The sequence below is a fragment of the Sapajus apella genome, unplaced genomic scaffold (genome assembly GCF_009761245.1).
Source record: "Sapajus apella isolate SASKATOON/1434 unplaced genomic scaffold, GSC_monkey_1.0 scaffold3, whole genome shotgun sequence".
NCBI lineage: Eukaryota > Metazoa > Chordata > Mammalia > Primates > Cebidae > Sapajus > Sapajus apella.
Genome location: NW_022436943.1, coordinates 66,719,804 through 66,741,388, shown reverse-complemented (window position 1 = coordinate 66,741,388; position 21,585 = coordinate 66,719,804). Strand labels below are relative to the sequence as shown.

At 51.1% G+C, this 21,585-nt stretch overlaps 1 protein-coding gene across 8 annotated transcripts in view; it reads right to left on the bottom strand.

The window, feature by feature from the left end:
* MROH1 (maestro heat like repeat family member 1) overlaps window positions 1–21,585 on the bottom strand; it is a 110,387-nt gene that overhangs the window by 19,715 nt on the left and 69,087 nt on the right. For 7 of the 8 annotated variants that reach the window (XR_004262094.1, XR_004262107.1, XM_032256029.1 and 4 more), the window contains exons 13-28: window positions 20,726–20,848; window positions 7,026–7,133; window positions 6,710–6,854; window positions 6,563–6,603; window positions 6,173–6,314; window positions 5,789–5,841; window positions 5,288–5,395; window positions 4,872–4,991; window positions 4,484–4,606; window positions 3,415–3,561; window positions 3,286–3,312; window positions 2,317–2,439; window positions 1,988–2,067; window positions 1,692–1,806; window positions 1,488–1,583; window positions 666–770 (exon numbers count right to left, since the gene is read on the bottom strand). Coding sequence is in view for 6 of the 8 variants with exons in the window: in XM_032256029.1 (XP_032111920.1) it covers window positions 666–770; window positions 1,488–1,583; window positions 1,692–1,806; window positions 1,988–2,067; window positions 2,317–2,439; window positions 3,286–3,312; window positions 3,415–3,561; window positions 4,484–4,606; window positions 4,872–4,991; window positions 5,288–5,395; window positions 5,789–5,841; window positions 6,173–6,314; window positions 6,563–6,603; window positions 6,710–6,854; window positions 7,026–7,133; window positions 20,726–20,848 (1,656 nt within the window). In the remaining 2 variants the exon portion in view is untranslated. The remainder of the gene's footprint in view (window positions 1–665; window positions 771–1,487; window positions 1,584–1,691; window positions 1,807–1,987; window positions 2,068–2,316; window positions 2,440–3,285; window positions 3,313–3,414; window positions 3,562–4,483; window positions 4,607–4,871; window positions 4,992–5,287; window positions 5,396–5,788; window positions 5,842–6,172; window positions 6,315–6,562; window positions 6,604–6,709; window positions 6,855–7,025; window positions 7,134–20,725; window positions 20,849–21,585) is intronic. The other variant, XM_032256041.1, reaches the window with a different exon arrangement.

Here is a 21,585-nt window from a genome sequence, read left to right as displayed (position 1 = left end):
GGAACCCAAGTCAGGAGGATCACTTGAGCCCAAGAGTTCAAGACCAGCCTGGGCAATGTAGCAAGACTCCATCTCTACAAAAAATAAAAGAAGATTAGCTGGGTGTGGTGGCGTGCACCTGTAGTCTCAGCTACTCAAAGCCAAGCCGAGAGGATCACTTGAGCCCAGGAGTTCCAGGCTGCAGTGAGCCATGTTTGTACCATTGCACTACAGCCTAGGCAACAGAGTGAGACCCTATCTTACGGAAAAAAAGAGACAGAGAGAGAAAAAAAAGCCTAGAATAATCCTGATATATGACAAAAAGTTATTTAGCAAAATCTACTCTCTGTTCCTGATAAAAGTTCTCATTAAAATAAACAGATGCTTCTGGAACATGATAAGAAAATGTTGTCAACCAATTCAAGCACTGTGCTTACCAGTGAAGCCCTGGAGACCAGGGGTGCATGTTCCTCCTGGCTAACAGTAGCCCCTGGTGCCCATGGACTACACTCTGGGCAGCCATCCCTGACAACTCCCGGCCTTGACAGGCCCTCAATCCACATCCCCAGGAAGAGGACTGTGGCGTGAGCTGGGGTGGCGGCCAGAGGAAGCCAGGAGGCCTGCTTGCACGCTAGGTCATGGGTGTCACAGGGAGCAGCACTCTGGCCAGGGACCCAGGTACTCACGCTGACATGCAGGTGCTCCAGGAAGTAGCGCAGCAGGTGGGCACTTACGCCCAGGGCCCGTGCTCGCTCGTGACCTCTTGGGGACTTGATCCATGGGCTCAGGTGCTGAGGAAAAGGAGGCTTCACACAGGCACTGCTCAGAGGGCAGCCCTGGGAGCAGGAGCCTTGCGCACCGTGGGCCAGGTCAGTGTCCCTGCCGGGCCGTCCTTACCAGCCGACAGGGGGCCAAGCCGGGACCCAGAGTGGTGCCAGTGTCCCTGCCGGGCCATCCTTACCAGCCAACAGGGGGTCAAGTCGGGACCCAGAGTGGTGCCAGCCACAGGCCACCACAGCTCCTCTGGCCCTGCCACTTTGTCCTCCAGTCTGGTCATAGACACAGGCCAGCCCAGGTGAACCCGGGGCCAGCGAGACTGTGGAGGCACAGGGTGGAGCCCACTTTGGTCCTAAAAGAACACACTCTGAGCATGGGGGTCGGCCCCGCCCTAGCCTACCACAGCACCACCCTGGCAGCGGCCCCCAGACAGTAGGAGCCATGGGTACCCATGGGCCCATCCATCCCTGCAACATGCAGTGGCGGGAGAGGAGGACAGGCTCCAGAGGTCCCACCAGGGTCAGGGCCTCCCCCATCTGCTTGCCGGTCCAGATCGGGGGATGCACCTGCCTGTTCATAAACTGCCCCCAACTGCAGAGAGCACCAAACTGTCCCTGTGGTGCCCCCAAGGGGAGAGAGGGCCAGGAGAGGCAGGTGAGGGGCCAGCAGCCAGGTGGAGCCCCCTCCGTGCCCCCATCCCCACCCCCACGACAGTTCCCACCCCTGCATACCTCAATCATGATCTGTAGGCCCTGGGGGGTCATGTTCTGCTGTAGAAGGCTAGTCAGCAGATCCTCAAGGGCGTGCAGCGTGTCCAGATACAGAGACTGGAAGGAGAGCCAGGCCACCCGGCCCCGCCAGTGACCCCACTGCCTATAGCGGCCTTCCCGCTGCTCCCACGGTTATGGACACAGGCAAGGGAAACATGGGGATACCTCCTTGCAGCCTCCGTCCTCCCCCTTGGGCTCAGGCAGCAGGGCCATGACACTGTGCAGGCAGCCATGGATCACATTGGCCCAGGCCTGCTTGTCCAGCGCCGGCTCCACGGAGCTAAGTGGCAAGTTAAGGGCCCCAGACAATGATCCTGAAGCTGAGGCCTGGACACCCAGCAACCTCCAGGCATGTTTAATCTGCTCCAAATCATGGCAGCACCCCATGCAGCGCGAGCGCGCACACACACACACACACACACACAAGATGCACGGGTCTGTGCAGAGGCAAGAAAGGATACACCAAGTAAGTGCAGGTGAGCATGGCTTTCTTCCGAATAGGTGTCCTCAGGGAGTCCAGAGGCTCTGCCCTGATGAACTCCTGGGTGAGGCAGGTGCATGACTCAGTCCTTGGAGGAAGTGCCAGCTTCTCCTCCCTGGTCAGCCTCTGCCCCCCAGCCTAAGTGACAGGCGGGACCCGAGGAGCAGAGCCCCATCAGTCCCTAACACAGCCCCTCCCATGTTCCCAGGCTATATTCATCTTATCCCCCTTGGTGCTCCCCAACCCCACCTCTGACCTCAGTCTCCCAGGAAGCTGCTTAAGGACCAGCCAAGCCACGGCTGCACTCACCATCATCTGCGCCACCAGCTCTGCTTTCCGGCTGAAGTGGAAGGAGCCAGCCTGGGTGCTGCTGCAGATGGCGTGGCTGATCATGCACACACTCTGGATAAGGCACAGCTTCAGGGCTGGGTCCTGCAAGGACACAGAGCTACAGGAGCCGCCCATGCCTGCTCTCCAGGGCTGAACCTGCACACACCCCTTTTCTTTCCTCTGAAGCCAGATGTGCTGCACTCTGCTCTCAAAGGAGCTCTCCAGCCAGCCCTGTTGCTTATCAAAGTCCGTGGGGAAGAAGAGGGGGACCCAGGGGTCCCCCGTGTCGCACTCCAGGGAAGACAGACCGTAGAGCAGACACTGTGTGGTGTGGCCAGAAGGCTCCCCACGGCAGAAGAGCCCTCCAGGGGCCGGGAAGAAAGTCTCTCAGAACAGCCCCACGCTCCCAACCACCACAGGAGAACCAGAAGGGTCTGTTCTCACAGAGGAGCTGACTGTCCTGAGAGAGGGTCCTGTCAAGTTAGTGCCAGGGACGACAGTGGGAAACTTGTTAGTGAGGCTGCGGTGAGGTCTTGGGGGCCAGTGGAGCCTGCACTGACACTTCCACTGGTTTTGGGCCTTGGCCCCTCTACTAGGTGCTCACTGAGGTCCGGGGAGGTGCAGCCCCCATGAGCATTGGGGAGCAGAGCCAGAGGAGGTTCCAGCTGTCCTGGGACGGGTGAGGCTGGCTGAACTTCCTGGGTGGGGTGGGGCGACAGCCCACGACCCAGCCCCTCCGAGGCGCAGACGCCTCCCTTCCTCCCACTGCCGCCCAGGGCCCAGGCGAGGGCAGGAGCCCTGGGTGATGCTTTAGAATGCCCCCCGGGGACTGAGACCAGGAAGCCCCAGCAAGCTCCCCTTCCAGCCTCTGCCCATGAAGCTCAGCCCGCCCAGAGGAGAGCCAAGAGGGGAGAAGCCAGTCCAGCACTTAATTCCTATACACTGTACCTTGGTTTCTACCTTTACTCCCAGAACCTGAACAACAAAAAGTGAAATGAGTTAAGATGTGAAGCTGGCACCAGTGTGAGTCCCTGGCGGCCCCAGCTCCCGGTGTAGCAGGCCCCCCACGATGCCCACCTTGGTGTTGAAGTGCTGGAAGATGTTCCGGAGGATGTCCGACTCCACTTTGGCCAGCACCAGCTCTCGGGGGGCCCGGGCTGCCACGTGGCCGTAGCACAGGATCAGTGCACTCTTCACCTTCTCCACCTCAGTCTCGCTCCGGTCCTGAGAGGCCAGAGGAACCAGCGGGACTTCAGTTACACAGTTACACTCCCCGACAGGAAGCCTCAGCCTCAGAGACTCCTGCACTCCTCCCAGATGAAGGGCCAGAGCCAGTCAGTGACAACAGAGGCATGGGGCAGCCGAGCAGGGCTACCTGAAGCTGGGGATAGGGACAGCCTCTTTGAAACGGCCAGGAGCACAGGCAGCTGGCCAGGCACGGACCCACTGGGCACTGAGTGGCAGAGGATGAGGGCCGAGGCTACATGGGAGGGTCAGGCGGAAGGCAGCCCAGAGGAGCTCCAGGCCCCACCCTTGCTGCGCTGCAGACCTGCCCCCGTGTGCCCAGCAAGGGCTGAGAGGCCCTGTGAGCTTGGCCCAGCCCTCAGATGCTGTAACTGAGACAGTTATGGGACACAGAATATAGAGGGACCATGGCCGGGGTGGGGGCCTGCAGCAGGAGCCCAGTCCTTCCCTAAACCAGGCTGAGGTTCCACCAGAACAGCCAGTGGCTTTGGCAAGAACGCAGAATCTACCAGCCACTAGCAGGCAGAGGCCTGCGCCGGCCACGAGCCCCTCTCATCACCCACGCCCAGCAGAGACTTGGCCCTGGCCACAGCTACCTTTGCCTCCAGGAGACCATTCTGCTCCCTCCCCACTGGGCACGCCCACACAGGCCCCGCCCACACACAGGCCCTGCCCACAGAGGGGATGCAGGAGCAAAAAGTGCTCCAGGGAAGGAGCCAGTTTCCCGCCCCACCCCACCCTGCAGGGCACGCCCTGAGCCTCAGTTTCCCGCCCAACCCCACCCTGCAGGGCACGCCCCGAGCCTCAGTTTCCCACCCCACCCCACCCTGCAGGGCACGCCCTGAGCCTCAAACTTGTGGAAAGACAGCTGTCCCCAGCCTTGCACCCGTGTCTGCCTCACCTTAAAAATGTTGAGGATGCCGATGGATTTTCTGAACACCTCTGACCTCACGAAGTCTTCCAGCTGGGCCAGCGTGTCCTCAAGGTGGGAGATGGCACAGATCCCAAAGCAGCAGGCGAGGCCCTGGGGAGCAGTACACTCACCCCCGGCAGGGGAGGGCCCTTGCTGCCACACACGCACGCACACTGTCACGCGTGGCACACCCACATGTACACCCCCGTGCACACCTGCATACACAGCTGCACACTGTGTACACACCTGCTCTGTCACATATGCACACCACACGTGTATGCACACACGCACGCACAGGCTGCCTCGGAGAACAGCGGGTGGCTGCCAACCTCCAGCCCTGGGGGGTCCAGGGCTTCTGCAGGGACAGGGGTCCCACCTCGCGTTCTGCCTCTTCCTGATATCTGGCCGTCTCCAGCAGCTCCTGAAGGTGCTTCCTCACCACCTCCTTACTTGAAGCAGCACCCAGGGTGGTGCCTATGCATTTGTACAGGAAGTTCTGAAACAAAACCGGAGAACACGGCTGTGCCTGACTCCTGAGTACAGGGAGACCAGCGCTGCCCGGAACGCACCTCCCACCCACGCACTGGTGAGAACTGCAGGGTGAGTCCGGGGCAACATCTGAGGAATGACGTGGAGATGGGGGGCTCTCGCACCTCCCAGCCCTCAGCCACCGTGAGGAGGCTCTGCCAGGCCACCAGGGCCACGGCAGACAGGCCCAGACGGCAAATGACAGACACGAGACCCAGGAATTCAGAGCCCAACAACCACACTCAGCACCCCAGCAGGCCCCACCTTCTCCTGGGGCACCCCATCGTAGCAGGGCAGCTGCCTGCACAGCTCCAGGCTCAGCTGGCAGATCCATGCGTTGTCAGAAACAATGGCCAGGGTGTCTTGCAGGAACTGTGGGCGAAGATGCCACTGAGGGGCTGGGAGCCCAGGCCCTCACAGGGCTGGCTGGGGCCTGGGCGTGCCACCGTCGCTGCAGGGGCTGCGGGCACCTTCCAGCGGAGGCCAGGAGTGGCAGGGTAAACCCTCGGTGGGCAGCCAGGCCGAAGCTGGCTCACCAGGCAGGGTGAGAGGGGGCCCCCATCGCCTGGGGCTGTGGCTGCTAGGCGGCTGGTGCCTTGTCACAGCACAGCTCCCCCCGCAAGGCTGCTGGGCTCCTCAGCCTCGACTCTGCCTGCTCGTGGGCTCCCCATCCACACCACAAAGTGAGGTTGGGGCAGGTGGCCCAGCCTCTGCCATGCCTAAAGGCCCAGGATGGACCATGCTCTGACCACCCCCAGTGCTCACCATCAACAGCCTCTTCTCCCACTCCTCCTGTGGCAGGGTCTCTTCCGTATGCTCTGAAACGACAGCCGCCCAGGCCAGCCCTTTCCAACACGCACAAGTGGGGCTCAGAGCCCAGTACCTGCCCTGAAGCTGAGAGTGCTCAGCACAGCCAGGCCCCACCAGCCCCGCCGGCCCCTCCAACCCACGCCTGCTCTCAGGAAACACCCAGCAGGAGAGCCTTTCAAGCCCCAGGCCATCTGGGGCCCTTCTTGGACCACAGGGGAGGCTGTTTTTTCCAATTACACAACCCTAGTCCCCACTGGTCACCCTAGTGCCACCTGGCAAAGGTCAGAGAAGAGCTGCTTTCCCCACAGGACCATGCACCCACCCTGACCCCAGCCTCACCGTCCAGGTACCCCAGCAGCAGTGGGACAGTTGTCTCCCAATGCTGACCCAGCAAAGGGTGAATGTTAGGGTGCAGAACACTGAGGAGACGCAGCGCTGCCACCCCACGTCCGTCCCCCAGGTAGGGGCTGGAAGACACAACCTGAAGATAGGCAGAGTGGGAGCCGGGTCTGAGCAGGGAGTGCTGGCCGTGCCTACAACCTGCCCCTGCAGGGCCACAGCACCCGAGAGGGGGCCTGGCTCTTCCTGAAGCTGGGCCACCCATGTAGAGGAAAACCATGCCTGAGCCCCAACCGTGGCTGCCCACTGAGAAGGTAGCCCCTTCCCAGCCTGGGTGGAGCACGGGGACACATGGGGGCACCGGGCATGCTGTGAAAGGGCGAGGCTCACCAACAGTCTTGCAGTTACAGCATAGGGAGACGGGAGGCTCGCTGGAGATGAGAGGGGGAAACAGTCAGTGAAGGGCCTGGGACTGGGATCAGGAACTGGAGGATGGGGAGGTGGGGCAGGAGCGGGGAGGTGGGGTGTGGCGCGAACCATGGGTGTCATATTGGATGAGGAAGGTGTCGGCCCCGGCCTCCTGCCTCTTCTGTGCCAGATGCATGAGGCTCCTGCAGAGTGGAGTCAGGGCCCCGGTGAAGCGCACAGGCGTGAGGAACTGGAGCAGGTATGGCCAGAGAACCTGGGGGAGCAGAGGGCCCGGTCTGCGTCTGCCCAGAGGAGGTTCCCTGCAGACAGGGCCGTGCCAGAGCTTTGAAAGTTGAGACAGACCCTTTGCTGGGCCTGAGCACCCTGGGCCACTACCCTGGAGAGCTCTGTTGTCACCAGGCAGGGACAGGTGCCATGCACTCACGTGATTCATCCTGTCCACGGTGGTGCTGACCAGGTAGAGGGTGCGCACGCTGATGGCCCGCACGCTGTCGGCCTTGGGGTCCTCACTGCCGGGGCCTGGCTTCTCAGGCTGGAGGAAGGCAAAAGGCAAAAGCGTGCGTGGGCGGCCATGGCCCTGGGCCTGAGGACACAGCCTGCCCGGAAGCAGGCCAGACCCCAGACCTTGCCACAGGACAGGTGCACTGCACCCCCTGCCATAGACAGGAAAGGCACTCTCTGCTAAGATCATCCAAGAAAGCAGGCTCACCTGCCTCAGTTCTCATCTCCAAAACAAACAAAACCTTGAGCATTTCCTAGGCTACTGACTCTATAAAAAATGACTCTGCTCCTGACATTGCAACGCCTGCAGGGGGAGGAACCAGATAGCCTCTGTGGGAATGTTAACCATGTCAGAAAACCTGGTTCCCACTAGGACTCCACCCAGTTTCGGCAGCCACAGTGGGCCGGATGCCTGCTGCCCTCTGTGTACACTCAGCTCCCTGGGAGGCGTCCCTGCAAGAAGATGACTTCTGTTTCCACACGTTCCATTCAGGTTTTGAAATACCAAAAACTAAAAGCTCAACGACAAAGAGGCATTGAAAAAATGGCAACATGGGAGGGACTTCTAATCTCTCTCTTTCAGAAGCCAAAAGTCACACGAAAAAAATAGTGATATTTAGGCCTTGAACATCAATTTTTACAGCAGGCTCTAAAAATATAGACAGACCTTTATACCAAACATGCACAAGCCACTTTGAAATCCTGACTATTAGGGCAAAAATAATATTGCAACCAACACTTAAAAGCAGAAATCAGTCTGGCCAGATTCAATAAAACAATAAAATGCAGATCCACAACCACCCTGAAAACCTATCGACCTGGAGATTTTAAAGATCATGAAAATCGTTTCGGTTAATAAAGAAACCAAATAGAAATTGCAAACTACCTGATATCGAGCACTGAGGGCATACTCCAACTCCACCAGAAACACAAATGTTAGGATGAAGACCGAGGACAATGCTTACACAAAAAAGTGCACCAAAAGTACCACAGCAGGGAAAAACCCTAAGACAGGGTATGAAAAACTATCACCATGAAATAAAGGATTCAATTCAGGGAACGAATAATGCAACGACTCACTGAGGAAGAAATAACTAACTTGGAAGAACAGACTGCTGAAGACTTCAAGGAAGAAGAAATTTTAAAAGAATGGAAGAAGGAAACGCTAAAAGATGTGAAGACACCAGGTGCAGTGGCTCACGCCTGTAATCCCAGCACTTTGGGAGGCCAGGGCGGGTGGATCACCTGAGGTCAGGAGCTCGAGACCAGCCTGGCCAACATGGTGAAACCCTGTCTCTACTAAAAATACAAAAATTAGTCAGGCATGGTGGCAGTCACCTGTAATCCCAGCTACTCAGGAGGCTGAGGCAGGAGAATAGCTTGAACTCAGGAGGCGGAGATTGCAGTGAACCCAGATCATGCCATTGCACTCCATCCTAGCAGACAAGAAGAAGACTGAGTCTTTAAAAAAGAAAATGTGAAGACAGCAGTGCTAGCGTTCAGATAACAGATACCCAGAGTCAGAGTAATACAAAAACAAGGGCAAGAAATACTCGAGAAATAAAGAAGCTAGCTTCCCAGAAACAGAAGAGGAGAGGCTCATCGAAGGGCCCGAAGAGCAGAAGCACAGGCAGCCCTCGGTGAACTGGGACGCCTTCCTGCACCAGAAAGGGAAACCGGGCCACAAGACAGGGGCCTGTGTGCTCAAAGGGGTGCTACTAAGTGTGGGACAGCTTGACCAACAGGCCAGCAACAGGAACCGCACATGGACCGTTATGTAAAACAGCAAAACAGGAGTCCACGCTGAGAGACATGTATGCACATAAGAACAGGAGAGGCTCTGTCACCACAGAGGCCAAAGTACAGCAATATCACTGGAGTTAGAAAATCATCCATGGATGATAGAAACAATTGATGTTGACTACAGTTTATTTATTTTCTGGGATGGAGTCTTACTCTGCCACCCAGGCTGGAGTGCAGTGGGGTGATCTTGGCTCACTACAACCTCCACCTCCTGGGTTCAGGCGATTCTCCTGCCTCAGCCTCCTGAGTAGCTGGGATTACAGGCACCCGCCACCATGCCCAGCTAATGCTTTTGTATTTTTAGTAGAGATGGGGTTTCACCATGTTGGCCAGGCTGGTCTCGAACTCCTGACCTCAAGTGATCCGCCCGCCTTGGCCTCCCAAAGTGCTGGGATTACAGTTGTGAACCACTGCACCTGGGCTGATGCTGACTAAAAGTTTAATCACAAGAAGCTGTTTACTTAATTCCAAAGATCTCCCTACGAACTACTCATTTACTACAAAGCGAAAGCAGCAACTTTCCAGTGCAGACACTGAGCACAGACAAGTGATCAGACTTAACGAGATAACATGGAAACAAGCCAACACTGGGACCCCCGATATGACACACTGGTGGGGCACGCAAGACTTCGTGAGAGTCCTCCCAAAACTGCATCGTCTGGGTCAGATCGTGAGGAGACACCAGCACACCTGAGCTACTCAACAAAATAACTGCTCTCAATTCTTTGAAAGTATCCAGGCCAAGAAACACCAGGGCAGGAGGCCAACCGAACACAGCAGCCACACAAAGTACGTGTCTGGACTGCACCGTGCACCAGAAAGCAATTAAAGGGACAGACTGGGATGACCGAGGAAGCGCGTGATCAGGTGACGTTGTGGCCTCCATGCTGAATTTCCTGATTCCAGCAGCTGGACTGTGGTTATGCAGAATAATGTCCTTATTCTTAGGAAATAAGGTATTTAGTGGTCAGTGATAAAAGGACACAATGTCTCAAATTTTCTCTCGAGTTGGAAAAAAATTGTGCATGTATGCACAGGTGTATGTGTGTACAAATTATATGAAGAATGCCACACACAGGCATAAGGAAAGTATACACCATGATCTCTTATAAATATAGACATGAAAATCCTCCACAAAATACCAGCACACTGAACACAACAATGTATACAAATGATTATACACCATGATCAAGTGGGATTTATCCCAGGAATGCAAGCTGAACATCTGAAATCACCTCATGAAATATATCATATCATATAAAGAACAAAAATGACAAACTCCTCTTGGAAACAGAAAAAAAGCACATAAAATTTAGTACTTCTTCAAAATATTCAACAAAGCAGGACTAGAAGGCGGCATCCGTGACCTGATGAAGGCCCACAGAGGGAGTCACACCTGATGGTGCTGGCCTAAATGCTTCTACACAAAGAGACGGAATAAGACAAGGGTGTCGGGCCGGGCGCGGTGGCTCACGCCTGTAATCCCAGCACTTTGGGAGGCCGAGGCGGGTGGATCACGAGGTCAAGAGATCGAGACCATCCTGGTCAACATGGTGAAACCCCGTCTCTACTAAAAATACAAAAAAATTAGCTGGGCATGGTGGCGCGTGCCTGTAATCCCAGCGACTCAGGGGGCTGGGGCAGGAGAATTGCCTGAACCCAGGAGGCGGAGGTTGCGGTGAGCCGAGATCACGCCATTGCACTCCAGCCTGGGTAACAAGAGCGAAACTCCGTCCCAAAAAAAAAAAAAAAAGACAAGGGTGTCTGTTCACACCCATTTCATTCAACAGCGTTGGGCGTTCTAGCTGGACCAACTCAGCAAGAAAATTAAATAAAGGCATCCGGATTGAAAATAAAGAAGTGAAACTATAGTTGTAGATGATATATTCTTTATAGAAAATCCTAAGAAATCCAATAAAAACTATTATAACTAATAAGCAGGTCCAACAAGATTGCAGTATACAAGACCAATATGAAAGAATAATTGTATTTCTATATAGTAGCAAAGAATAAACTTAAAATGAAATTAAGAAAATAATTCAGGCTGGGTGCTGTGGTCCCCACGCTTTAGGAGGCTGAGACGGGTGGATGGCTTGAAGTCAGGAGTTTGAGACCAGCCTGGCCAACATGGTGAAACCCCATCTCTACCAAAAAAAAAGAAAAAAATACAAAAATTAGCTGGGCATGGTGGTGAGTGCCTGTTAATCCCAGCTACTCAGGAAGCTAAGGCAGGAGAATTGCTTGAACTCGGGAAGCAGAGGTTGCAATGAGCCAATATTGCACCACTGCACCCCAGCCTGGGAGACAGAGCAAGACTCTAACTAAAAAAAAAAAAAACAAAAAAAAACAAAGAAAATAATTCCATTTACAATAGCATCAAAAATAATAAAATATTTATGAATAAATCTAATGAAAGAAGTGTAAAACTTACACTCTGAAAACGTCAAAATAATGTTATAAGAAATTAAAGACCTAAATAAATAGAAATACATCCCATGTTCATAGATACAAAGACTTTAGTGACTTCTGTGCAAGAAGTGACAATCTGATCCCAAAATAATTCACATGGTAATTCAAGGGACCCAAAATAGCCAAAACAATCTTGAAAAGGAACAAAGTTGGAGCACTCCTGTTTCCCAATTTCAGAATTTGCTACAAAGCAACTATTTTCACAGCAGCATTATTCACAGGAGCCAGAAGGTGGCAGCAGCCCAAGTGTCCGTGAAGGAATGAATGTAATAAGCAAATAAAGCATCTGAGCACAGGGAAGATTCAGCCTGAAGGAGGGAGATTCTGGCACCTGCTACACCATGGAAGAGCATTCAGGACCTTATGCTGAGTGGGAGAAGCCAGACACAAAAGAACAAACACTGTTTACATCCATTTACATGAAGCACCTCGAGCAGTGAAATTCATAGAGAAGGTAGAATGGCGGGGTGCAGGAGCTGGAGGAAGAGAGAATGGGAGTTAGCATTTCCTGGGGACAGTTTCTGTTTGGGAACATGGACAAGCTGTGGTGCTGTAAGGTGGTGATGGCTGCACAACAATGTGAATGCACTTAATGTTGAACTGTATACTTAAAATTGGTTGGCCTGGCGCGGTGGCTCAAGCCTGTAATCCCAGCACTTTGGGAGGCCGAGGCAGGTGGATCACGAGGTCAAGAGATCGAGACCATCCTGGTCAACATGGTGAAACCCCGTCTCTACTAAAAATACAAAAAATTAGCTGGGCATGGTGGCGCGTGCCTGTAGTCCCAGCTACTCAGGAGGCTGAGGCAGGAGAATTGCCTGAACCCAGGAGGCGGAGGCTGCGGTGAGCCGAGATCGCACCATTGCACTCCAGCCTGGGTAACATGAGTGAAACTCCGTCTCAAAAAAAAAAAAAAAAAAATTGGTTGAGACAGTAAAGTTTATGTTATTTTACCACAATAAAAATGTTTTACTGAAAAAGGAATTATGGCCAGGTGCTGCGGCTCTTGCCTATAATGTCAGCCCTTTGGGAAGCCAAGGCAGGAAGACTGCTTGAGCCCAGGAGTTCCAGACTGGCCTGGGCAACATTAGAGAGACCCCATCCCTACAAAAGCACAATTAAAAATTAGCCAGGTGTGTTGGTGGCCACCTGAGGTCCCAGCTACATGGGAGACCGAGGCAGGAGGATTGCCTGGGCCTGGGAGGTTGAGGCTGCAGTGAGCCAAGATTGCATCACTATACTCCAACCTGAACAACAAAGCAAGATCCTATCTCATAAAAAAAAAAATTAACAAAGCACCCAATGTAATCTACCATACTAACAGTCAAAACAAGAAAAAATACATAATTTCACCAATAGATGCACAAAAAGTGTTTCAATTTTGACATCAATCCATAAGTCTCACAAAACTAGAAATAGGAATTTCTTCAAGTTGATAAAGGGGATCCATGGAAACCTATCACAGGCGGGAGCAAAAACAGTGGCTCCCATGGAGACGGAGAGAGGCTGGTGGTTGCCAGAGGCTGAGAAGGGTAGGGGTGGGGGATGAAGACAGGTTGATTAATGGGTACAAATACATATTGAGAAAAAAGACCTAGTATCCTATAGATCCGTAGGGTGACTAGAGGTTACCCTACTACTGATTATACTATAGATTATAGATTACAGTATAATCTATTGTACATTTCTAAATAGCTGAAAAGGAATAATTAGAATGCTTCTAGCATTAAAAAAAAAAACACAAACATGCAAGGTGGTACATATCCCAGTTACCCAGCTTTGATTGCCACACATAATATGAATATATTAAATTATCACATGCACCCAGTATACGTACATCTCTTCTGTGTCAATAAAAACAAGAAAGCAAGCCCATCTCGGTGTGACCTTGTCTCACTGACTCTGCTTCACTGCCCGTCTCAGTGTGACCTTGTCTCACTGACTCTGCTTCACTGTCTGTCTCGGGTGTGACCTTGTCTCACTGACTCTGCTTCACTGCCCGTCTCGGGTGTGACCTTGTCTCACTGACTCTGCTTCACTGCCCGTCTCGGGTGTGACCCTGTCTCACTGACTCTGCTTCACTGCCCGTCTCGGGTGTGACCCTGTCTCACTGACTCTGCTTCACTGCCCGTCTCGGGTGTGACCTTGTCTCACTGACTCTGCTTCACTGCCCATCTCGGGTGTGACCTTGTCTCACTGACTCTGCTTCACTGCCCGTCTCGGGTGTGACCTTGTCTCACTGACTGCTTCACTGCCCGTCTCGGTGTGACCTTGTCTCACTGACTCTGCTTCACTGCATTTCACAGGTGCTCTGTTTTTTCCGACTTGAAGATCTGGGGCAGCCCTGTGTCCAGCAAGTCCATGGGCGCCTTTTTCAACAGCATATGCTTGCTATGTGTCTCTGTGTCACATTTTGCTAATTCTTGGAATATTTCTAACTGTTTCATTATTATTTTATCTGTGATTAGCGATCTCTGAAGTCACTATCATAATTGTTTTGGGGTGGTATGAACTGCAGTATGTAAGATTGCAAGCTTAATCAATGAATGTTGGGTGTCCTGACACAGTGCCGGGCACTCCCTCTCTCCCTCTGCTGCGGTCTCCCTGTTCCCTGAAACACAAGAATACTGAAGTTAGTACAATTAAACCCTACAATAGCCTCTGTGTGTTCATGTGAAAAAAAAAAAGTTGCACATTTCTCACTTGAAATCAAAGGCCAGAAATGATTACACTTAGTGAGGAAGGATGTTAAAAGCTGAAATAGGCTAGAAGCCAGACCTTGTGCTAGTCAGCCACGCTGGGAATGCAAAGGAAAAGCTCTTGAAGGAAATGAAAAGTGTTACTCCAGTGAACATACAAATGATAAGAAAACAAAACAGCTTTATTGCTGACATAGAGAAAGTCTGAATGGTTTGCATAGAAAACCAGACCAGCCAAACATTCCCTTAAGCCAAGGCCTAATCCAGAGCAACTCTCTTGGACTCTGTGAAGGCAAGGGTGGTGAGGAAACTGTTAAAGACAAGCTCAAAGCTGGCAGGGTTCGTTCATGAGGATCAAGGAAAGAAGCCATCTCCATAACAAAAGTACAAGGTGAAGCAGAAACTGCTGAAGGCAAAGCTGCAGCAAGTTGTCCAGCAGATTCAGCAAAGAGCATTTTTTTTTCCCTCCCGAGACAAAATCTAGCTCTGTTGCCCAGGCTGGAGTGCAGTGGCGCCATCTCAGCTCACTGTAGCCTCTGCCTCCCAGGTTCAAATGATTAGCCTGCCTCAGCTTCCCAAGTAGCCGGGAATAGAGGTGTAGTCCACCATGCTCGGCTAATTTTTGTATTTTTAGTAGACATGGAGTTTCACCATGTTGACCAGGCTGGTCTCTTGGCCTGAAGTGATCCACCAGCCTCAGTCTTCCAAAGTGCTGGGATTACAGGTGTGAGTTGTAATGAAGGCAAGGGAAAAGCTAAGAGAAAACAAAACAGCCTTATTGCTGCCAAGGAGAACATTTTAAAAGCATTTTATTATTTCTTTCTTTGGTTTTTGTTTTTCTTTGAGATGGAGTGTTGCTCTGTCGCCCAGGTGGGCAGATTGCTTGAGCTCAGGAGTTCGAGACCAACCTGGGCAATATAGCGAAATCTATCTTTTTTTTTTTGTCTTTTTGTTTTTTTCCTTTTTGTGGAGAACGGGGTCTCGCTATATTGCCCAGGCAGGTCTCGAACTCCTGGGCTTAAGCTATCCTCCCGCCTCTGCCTCCCTAAGAGCTGGGATTACAGGCGTGAGCCACAGCGCCCGGCAGCGAAATCTATCTTTAAAAAAAAAAATTCAAAACAAAACAAAAATTAGCTGAGTGTGTTGGTGCGTGCCTGTAGTCCCAGCTACTCAGGAGGCTTAGGTGGGAGGATTGATTGAGTCCAGGAAGTTGAGGCTGCAGTGAGCTGTGATTGAGCCACTGTACTCCAGCCTGGGTTACAGAGTGAGACCCTATTGAAAAAAAAAAGAAGAAAAAATCATAAGGCGATTGATTGCTGCCATAGATAGTGATTTCTCTCACAGATCTGGGCAGCAAAAATTTAAAACCTTCTGGAAAGGATTCACCATAGTAGATACCATTAAGAATATTTGTGATTCATGGGAAGAGGTCAACAATATCAACATGAACAGGAGTTTGGAACAAGTTGATTCCAATCCTCATGGATAAATTTGAGGGGGGCAAGACATCAGTGGAGGGAGTCACTGCAAATGTGGTGGAAACAGCAAGAGAATTAGAATTGGAAGTGGAGTCTGAAGATGGAAGTGAATTGCTGCAATCTCATGATCAAACTGGAATGGATGAGTTTCTTTTTTTTTTTTTTTTTTTTTTGAGATGGAGTTTCACTCGTGTTACCCAGGCTGGAGTGCAATGGCGCGATCTCGGCTCACCGCAACCTCCGCCTCCTCGGTTCAGGCAATTCTCCTGCCTCAGCCTCCTGAGTAGCTGGGATTACAGGCACGAGCCACCATGCCCAGCTAATTTTTTGTATTTTTAGTAGAGACGGGGTTTCACCACGTTGACCAGGATGGTCTCGATCTCTTGACCTCGTGATCCACCTGCCTCGGCCTCCCAAAGTGCTGGGATTACAGGCTTGAGCCACCGTGCCCGGCCTGGATGAGTTGTTTCTTTTGGATGGTCAAAGAAAGTGGTTTCTTGAGACCGAATGTGCTCCTGGTGAAAATGCTGTGAACATTGTTGAAATGACAACAAAGGATTTAGAGTATTCCATAAACTTAGTTGATAAAGCAGTGGCAGGGTTTGAGAGGACTGACTCCCATTTTGAAAGATCTACTGTGGGTAAAATGCTAGCAGTGCACAAGACATAGAAAAGTTTTGTGAACACAACAGTCAATCCATGTGGCAAACTTCACTGTTGCCCTATTTTAAGAAACTGTCACAGCCACCCTAACCTTCAGTAACCACTGCCCTGATCAGTCAGCAGTCATCAATATCAAGGCAAGACCCTCCACCAGCAAGAAAATTGTAACTTGCTGATGGCTCAGAAGATCCTTAGCAATTTTTTTTAGCAATAAAGTGTTTGCAAATTAGGCATGTACATTTTTTAGATATAATGCTATTACACATTTAATATACTACAGTATACTATAAATATAACTTTTTTTTTTTTTTTCCTGAGAGGGTCTCCTTCTGTTGCCCAGGCTGGAGCATAATAGTGTGATTACAGCTCACTGCAGCTTCAGCCTCCTGGGCTCAAGCAATCCTCCTACCTCAGCCTCTCAAGTAGCTGGGACCACCAGTGCACGCCACCACACCCAGCTAATTGAAAATTTTTTTTTTGTAGAGACAAGGTCTGGCTACATTGTCCAGGCTGGTCTCAAACTCCTCGCCTTAAGTGACTTCCTGCTCCAGCCTCCTAAAGTGCTTCCCCAAACAATATTCTCTTTTCTTCTTTTTTGAGATAGGGTCTCACTATGTCACCCTGGCTGGAGTGCAGGGCGTGATCATAGCTCACTGCAGCCTCAACTCCCTGTGCTCAAGTGATCCTCCCACCTCAGCCTCCCAAGTGGTTGGGACCTCAGGTGTGAGCCATCAGGCCAGCTAACTTTTTAAATTATTTGTAGAGATAAGGTCTTGCTATGTTGCCCAGGCTGGTCTTAAACTCCCAGGCTCAAGTGATCCTCCTGCCTTGGCCTCCCAAAGTGCTGGGATTACAGGAAATAGTCACTGTGCTGGCCCAGCATTCTTTTCTTTCTTTTTTTTTTTTTTTAAAGACAGGGTCTTGCTCTGTCACCTAGGCTGGAGTACAACGGCACGATCTTGGCTCACTGCAACCTCCGCCTCCCAGGCTCCAGTGATCTTCCTGCCTCAGCCTCCAGAGTAGCTGGGACTACAGGTATGTGCCACCACATCCAGCTAACTTTTGTATTTTTTGTGAAGATGAGGTTTCCCCATGTTGTCCAGGCTGGTTTCAAACTCCTGAACTCAAGGAGATTGAATGATCTGCCTCCCTCGGCCTCCCAAAGTTCTGGGATTACTGCGCCCAGCCCCCAGCATTCTTAATAGTGAAAGGCAGTGCATTCCCCTTATGGGAACGAAGCAGGGGTGGCTGCTCTCACCACTTCTATTCATTCAGCACCATACTGGAGGCTTCGCCAATGCAGTAAGTCAAGAAAAAGAAAAGGTCATCAAGATTTACAAATAAAATGGTCTATATGAAGACGACATGATACTCTATTTAGAAAATCCCAAAGAATCTATACAAAAGCAAAGTCACAGGATACGCGGTTAATATCCAAAAATAAATTCTATATTCTATACACTAGCAATGAACAGTTAGAAGGTGAAATGAACAAAATTACACCATTTACAATGGCAGTAAAAACAAAATAGCTTTTACAAGTCTAATAAAGTACCAGAATATACAGAATCTACGTGCTGAGAATTACAAAATACTGGTGAACAAAATCAAAGAAACCTAAATAAATGTAGAATTATTTCTAAATAAATGTAGAAATATACTGTTTTCATGTATTGGAAGACTGAATGTTATCAACAAGATGACTCTAAAATTTACAGGGAGAAACAAAGGAACTAAAATAGCCAAAACATGACAGAAAAAGACCAAATGTGGGAGACTTAAAACACCCGAATCCAGAACTTTCTATAAAGCATCTGGGTACGATGGCTCACACCTGTAATCCCAGCACTTTGGGACGCTGAGACGGACTTATCACTTGAGGTCAGGAGTTCAAGACCAGCCTGGCCAACGTGGTGAAACCCTGTCTCTACTAAAAATACAAAACTTAGCTGAGCACGATGGCACATGCCTGTAATCCCAGCTACTTGGGAGACTGAGGCACGGGAATCGCTTGAACCTAGGAGGCGAAGATTGCAGTGAGCTGAGATCACGCCACCGCACTCCAGGCTGGGCAAGAGAGTGAGACTCCATCTCAAAAAAAATTTTTTTTTAACTAAAAATGGATCATAGGCCTATATGTGAGTCCTAAAACTTAAAACTTTAGGCCAGGTGTGGCGGCTCACGCCTGTAATCCCAACACTTTGGGAGGCCAAGATGGGCAGATCACCTGAGGTCAGGAGTTTGAGACCAGCCTGGCCAACATGGTGAAACCCTAATCCCAGCTACTCGGGAGGCTGAGGCAAGAGAATCACTTGAACCCGGGAGGTGGAGGTTGCAGTAAACCAAGATTGTGCCAATGCACCCAAGCCTGGGCAACAGAGTGAGATTCGGTCTCAAGAAAGCTGGCCATTAAAAAAACATTAAAACTTCTGCTCTCTGAAAGACAGTATTAAGAAAGTAAAAAGATAAGCATGCAACGGACCTGTAAGAAAATATTTATGGCCAGGCACAGTGGCCAATTCCTATAATCCCAGCACTTTGGGAGACTGAGGCAAACAAATCACACAAGCCCAAGAGTTAGAGATCAGCCTGGGTAACACAGGGTGTCTCTATTCAAAAACAAAACAATATGTATTAAAAGTTAAAAAAAAAAAAAAAAGTAAGTAAAATATTTATAAGCCATAAGTCCAATGAAGGACTTGTGCCCAGAATATAGAAAGATCTCTCAAAATTCAATAATAAGAAAATGACCCCATTTGAAAATGGGCACAAGAAGTGCCAGGAATGGTGGTGTATGCCTGTGGTCCTACCTACTTGGGAGGCCAAGGAGGGAGAATCGCCTGAGCCCAGGAGTTTGAGGCTGTAATGAGCCATTATCCTGCCACTATACTCCAGCCTGGGCAACAGAGTGAGACCTTGTCTTTAAAAAAAATTTTTTTTGAGACAGTTTCACTCTTGTCCAGGCTAAAGTACAATGGCGTGATCTTCGCTCATTGCAGCCTCCGCCTCCCAGGTTCAAGCGATTCTCCTGCCTCAGCCTCCCGAGTAGTTGGGTTACAGGCATGCACCACCGTGCCTGGCTAATCCACACCTGAGCCTGCACCCACACCCATATCTAGAGATGGGGTTTCTCCATGTTGGTCAGGCTGGTCTCGAACTCCTGAACTCAGGTGATCCACCAGCCTTGGACTCCCAAAGTGGTGCGATTACAGGTGTGAGCCACCGCGCCCGGCCGCTTTTTGAACATTTTGTCACAGAGAATTTGAAACATGCGGAAGCAGAAAGATCAATACACTGAACTCCACACATCAAGCAATGCAGAATGAGTGAGAGGCTCCACAGACACGGCCAGGGACTGTGGTTAAAACATATTTGAGTGCTGGGTACGGTGGCACGCACCTGTAATCCTAGCACTTTTTGAGGCTGAGATGGGAGGGTGGCTTGAGCTCAGGAAATCGAAAGCAGCCTGGGCAACATAGTGAGATCCCGTCTCCACAAAAAATAAAAAATTAGCTGGGTGTGGTGGCACTGGCCTGTAGCCCCAGCTACTCAGGAGGCTGAGGTAGGAGGATCACTTCAGCCCAGTTCAAGGCTGCAGTGAGCTGTGATCTCACCAATGCACTCCAGTCTGGGTGACAGAGTGAGACCCTGTCTCAAAAATAATAACAATTATTATTATTATATAGATATAAATATTTGAGTCTGTTAGATTCCATCCTATTCAAAATGGTTTTTGTTATTAGAAAACTTTAATAATGTTTTCTAATATTAAAAGAAACCTCCAAGTCCCAAACTCTTAGGAACTAATAGATTAAAACAGAGGCCTTGGCTCTCCAGTTCATGCCTAATGACCCACAGAGCTGCTGTGAAGATGCTGAGGTCAGAATCAGCCGAGCTGGTGGTACCCACCTGCTGGGGTCTGCACAACAGGCCCCGACAACCATGTGCTTAGAGGCAACATCACAGCATGCTCTCACTGAGCTCTGATGTTTCAGGATAAATACACAGATCCCACTTGGGGCACAGTGGGCACCGCAGTGATGGTCACGTCCTACCTTGCTCTCCTTCAAGAAGAAATTAGCATTTGTATGGTAACTTCTTAAGTAGAAAAGCCCCAAATAGAACAATCTATTTCCTGCCTCTGTGTTCTGACTCCTGGGAGCTGCTGAGAGGACTAGCGCAGTGCAGAGGCTCTGACTCAGAACCAGAGGGAGCCGGGCACAGTGGTCTGCACCTGTAGTCTTGGGGGGCTGAGGTGTGAGGGTTGCTTGATCCCAGGAGTTTGAGGCTGCAGCATGCTATGATCACACCTGAGAATAGCCACTGCACTACAGCCCAGGCAACAGTTAGACTCTGTCTCTATTAACAAACAAAAGACAGCAGAGGGCACCTCTGCACGCAGACTGGCCCACACATCCACCCTCTGCCAGGCCAGCGGCTCCTGATACCAGTGCCCAATACAGGTCGGGGCAGCATGGGCCTAGAAGGCGGGCAAGGTGACAGGGCCTTACCTCCTGCTCGGGGGGCAGCGCACACTGCTGCACGATGTACTCAATCATCGCCTCACCTCCAGGCTGCTCCAGGTAGCCATGGTGGGCCATGGCGCTGATCACCTGCACCACTGCCCGCTTCACCTGCCCAGAACCAATGGGAGATCAGCAAGGGGAGACGTAGACAGAGACTGCCATGCCAGTCCAAAGAGCAGAGGGGAACCTCACTCTTCCTCCTACCCACACCCATACATGTCCCCGGCACCTGCACCCACACCTGGGTGTACACCTGAATCCATACCTGTACCTGGATCTACCTGCACCCACATCTGGGCATCCACCTGTACCTACACCTGTTACTACCTGTATCCATACCTGAGTCTGACCCACATACCCGGGCCAACACTCACACCTATACTCACACCAAAGCCTGCACCCACCTTTGCACCTGTGCCTGCACCCACACCCTTGCACCTGTACCTGCTACCAACATCCACACCCATGCCTGCTCCCATACCTGAATCTGAACCTAGCTTCCTCCACACCTGTGCCAGCAATAACACCCACATCCATACCAATAACTACCTGCATCCACACCTGAGTCTATACCCACATCCATATCTATACCTACCTGCACCCACACCTGAGTCTATACCCACACCCATATCTATACCTACTTGCACCCACACCTGAGTCTATACCCACATCCATATCTATACCTACCTGCACCCACACCTGAGTCTATACCCACACCCATATCTATACCTACCTGCACCCACACCTGAGTCTATACCCACATCCATATCTATACCTACCTGCACCCACACCTGAGTGTATACCCACATCCATATCTATACCTACCTGCACCCACACCTGAGTCT